Source organism: Cryptomeria japonica, chromosome 8, assembly GCF_030272615.1.
Source record: "Cryptomeria japonica chromosome 8, Sugi_1.0, whole genome shotgun sequence".
Lineage (NCBI taxonomy): Eukaryota > Viridiplantae > Streptophyta > Pinopsida > Cupressales > Cupressaceae > Cryptomeria > Cryptomeria japonica.
This window is the reverse complement of record NC_081412.1, coordinates 483,629,066-483,632,160: the sequence shown is the minus strand read 5'-3', so window position 1 is coordinate 483,632,160 and position 3,095 is coordinate 483,629,066. Positions and strand designations below refer to the sequence as shown.

The following is a 3,095-nucleotide window of genomic DNA, read 5'->3' as shown; positions in this document are numbered from 1 at the left end:
TCATCTGGTAAGGAGCTTTGGATACAGGTGCTACCCCTGGTATTAATTCGATGAAAAAGTCGAATATCCTTTTTGGCGGTAAGCTAGGCAGTTCCTCTGGAAATACATCCTAAAAATCTTGGAGGTAGGGATATTTCACTTCAAAAGGCTCTTCTGGTTCTTCAACTTAACCAAACTCCTTTGCACGATGATTACAATTCTCATACACCATCATATCATCCTGATATAGGACATCCTTTGCATCACTGATTTCATCCATTTTAACCACAAATACCTAACATCCTTTCTTTTCGCTTCGTCTCAATTGCATGGTAGAGAGTTGCCGCAATCTGATTTCCCGTTGGATGCCTTGTAAGAATACTTTGTTACCATAATCATCCTGGCACTCCACAAACTTGTCGAAACAATTTACCCTTGCCCTATGCTGACCCAATCACTTCATACCTAAGATGACATCATACGTGCCTAGTGGTGCTACAAACAAGTCAACTTCGGTAGTGAAGTTTGGAAATTCTACTCTTGCCCCAAACAGGCATTGCTCTACCTGAGCTCTTGACTGGTTGGCATATTCTACTGTCCATGAGTTAGCCATATAACCAACTCTCCTAGGAAATCTACTAAGCAGTTTTGGAAAAATGAAATTCTTTGTAGCTACTGTATCAATGAGTATATTAATGGGTTTACCGTATAAAGTACCCGGAGTCTCCACTGGTGTGAACTGGTACTCGGCTTGGCGGTCATCAACCGCTGCATGAATTCTTTGTTGAAAAATTGCCCGTTGAGGTGGCAGTGTGTTCCTTTGTTGTTGTCCTCCTGGTGGTTTAGTTGGGCACTGGTTGGCGTAGTGATCGCCACCACAATTAAAACAACCCCCTGGTGGTCCCTTTTCTGATTTGTTGTTATTCCCACCATTGTCCCTTCTAGCTTTATCAAAACTCTTACCATCTCTACGGTTGTTTTGTTGTCCTCCTTTGTGCCTTTTACTGTTTTTATTGTTGACCCCATATCTATCTCCCTTCTTGTTGAAATTCCGAGACAACTGTCCCCAGTTACTCTTCTTTCTATTTCTATCTCTAATGGAATCGTCCTTACAAAGTTTTTGTTCTTGCCTAATAGCTTTCTCATAAGCTTCATCCCTAGTAGTCGGAGCTAAAACATCTACTGGACCACCTATTCGGTTGTTTAAGCCCATAATGAACTTCTTGATCTTATACTTTTTGTCTACCTGGAAGTGAGGTACATACTTCAGGAGATGCATGAATTTTTCCCAGTAAGCATGTACATAAAGTTCTCCTTGTTTCAAATCCTGGAAGTCTGTCAATTTTTGCTCGAAGAATAATTGAGGTAGCCATCTTTGTCTAAACACCTCCACAAATTTGCTCCAGGTTATATTGTTTGATCTCAAGCCAAGTTCGGCCTTTTTGTTCTCCCACCAACTGATAGCTTCTCCGGTTAGTTGGTATGCTCCCCAAACAAATTTCATGTTTTCAGTATAATCTCTGATCTCAAAGTACTTCTCCATGCCTGTAAGCCAGGCTTTAGCAACATCTCCTCCTTCAGCCCCATCGTACTACAAAGGTTTTACTTTCTTCATATCCTCCGATATGACACCCATAAGCTGTTTTCCCTTAGGGTTCTGGTTACTGTTTTGTGTTTCTTGGAACCCACTCTGACGAGTGTGCTCCTACTAAGTAAACTGGTCCCTAAATTGAGACTCAAATTCCACACCGGGTGTTCTAGTATGGCCACTTACTCTCTGTTCCAAGACTTGGAGCCTGTTTTGCATGTTTTGAACCATCTGGATTAGTTTGTCTAGTTTATCATTTGATGTTTCCGGACCTCCGGATTCTCCCCTACCTTCCTGGTGATGAGACATGTTATAGTTCTTGTTAAACCCATTGTTATAGTATATGAAGTTTTAGTTTATGTCTAATGCAACAATAAGAGCATGAAATGAAAGCATAATTTTTTTTTAACCATCTAACTATCCACACACACACACACACACACATATATATATCATGAAAATGTTATCAGAAACTGTTGTCAAAAGTAAGTGGGGTTAAAGTTCAATATATACAATGTAACTCTATCAAGGGTTACTTTCAAAAATAGTTCGGGTTAGGATTCAATATATACAACAAAGACTCTCTCTCTAAGAGCTACTTTCCAATCCTGTGATGGGCTCTTCTTGCCCCTCAAAGTCGGAAAAGCGTACCAACCAAAAACTAGGTCGGGGTATGCAAACCATCTTCGGTTCCTCAGGTTCGGGATGGATGACAACTGTGTTATATTTCATCTCTTCAGTTGCAGGTTTAACCGGTTTTAGTGCTTTGTTTGCTAGTATTTTTGTTCGTATGGTTGCCTTATTGGCAACAGTCCAAGGTCGTCTTTCCTTGACGATTTTTTTTAGGGCATCAACTAGGGTCTCGTCGTCACACGACAAAGAGCAGTATGAGTAATCATACTTGCGATTGATTACCTTCCACAACCGAAGGTAAACCGGATCACGTGCTTGTTTTTGTTTGGTTGTGCGAAACATCCTGGACAAAGCCAAGTATTTTGTTTCAGTTTCTTATTCTAAGTTTTTGTTGATGTGGTGAGCCCTAGGTTCAGTGTTGAACCCGACGCTCTAATACCATGTGTAACATGCTAGAAATTTAAAAGAGATCAATTCAAATAATCTAACTGTTGCAAATATAGCCGTTAACATAAACATAGCAAGTAAGAATTTTTTTTATTTTTTTTTATTTTTTATATATTTAAAATAGGAACAAGAATAACGATAACTAAAAGATTAATTACATTGAGCTAAAAATTAAGCATACATGTAAGATTAATAAATAAATAACTTTGCATGAAATTAAATAGAGATGGGGTTTAGACAGTACTTTTCAACTAATACTAAATTCAGAATTTCAAAACTCTGTCATGATACTGGTGAGGAGGGAAACTATCATTAGGGCGCTTTTCCACCCAACCACAGACTATCTAGTCCCCTGTGCCATATCCATCTGGATTCGCCTGACCCTTTGCAGGGAGGTAAAGGAAAAAGGAGAACTCAATGCCATTTGAGACTTGGTGTTAGGACCTAC

The 3,095-nt window shown here is 39.4% G+C and overlaps 1 protein-coding gene across 1 annotated transcript; it reads right to left on the bottom strand.

Moving 5' to 3' along the window:
- Positions 1-433: 433 nt before the first annotated feature.
- Positions 434-1,522, bottom strand: LOC131077250 (uncharacterized). The gene has a single exon (XM_058014702.2). The coding sequence runs from the start codon at positions 1,520-1,522 to the stop codon at positions 434-436; it is 1,089 nt and encodes a 362-aa protein (XP_057870685.2).
- Positions 1,523-3,095: the final 1,573 nt, after the last annotated feature.

What these genes read in the sequence shown, in the direction of transcription:
- LOC131077250 (XM_058014702.2), bottom strand. Translation starts at nt 1,522, where the DNA reads ATGGAGAAGTACTTTGAGATCAGAGATTATACTGAAAACATGAAATTT.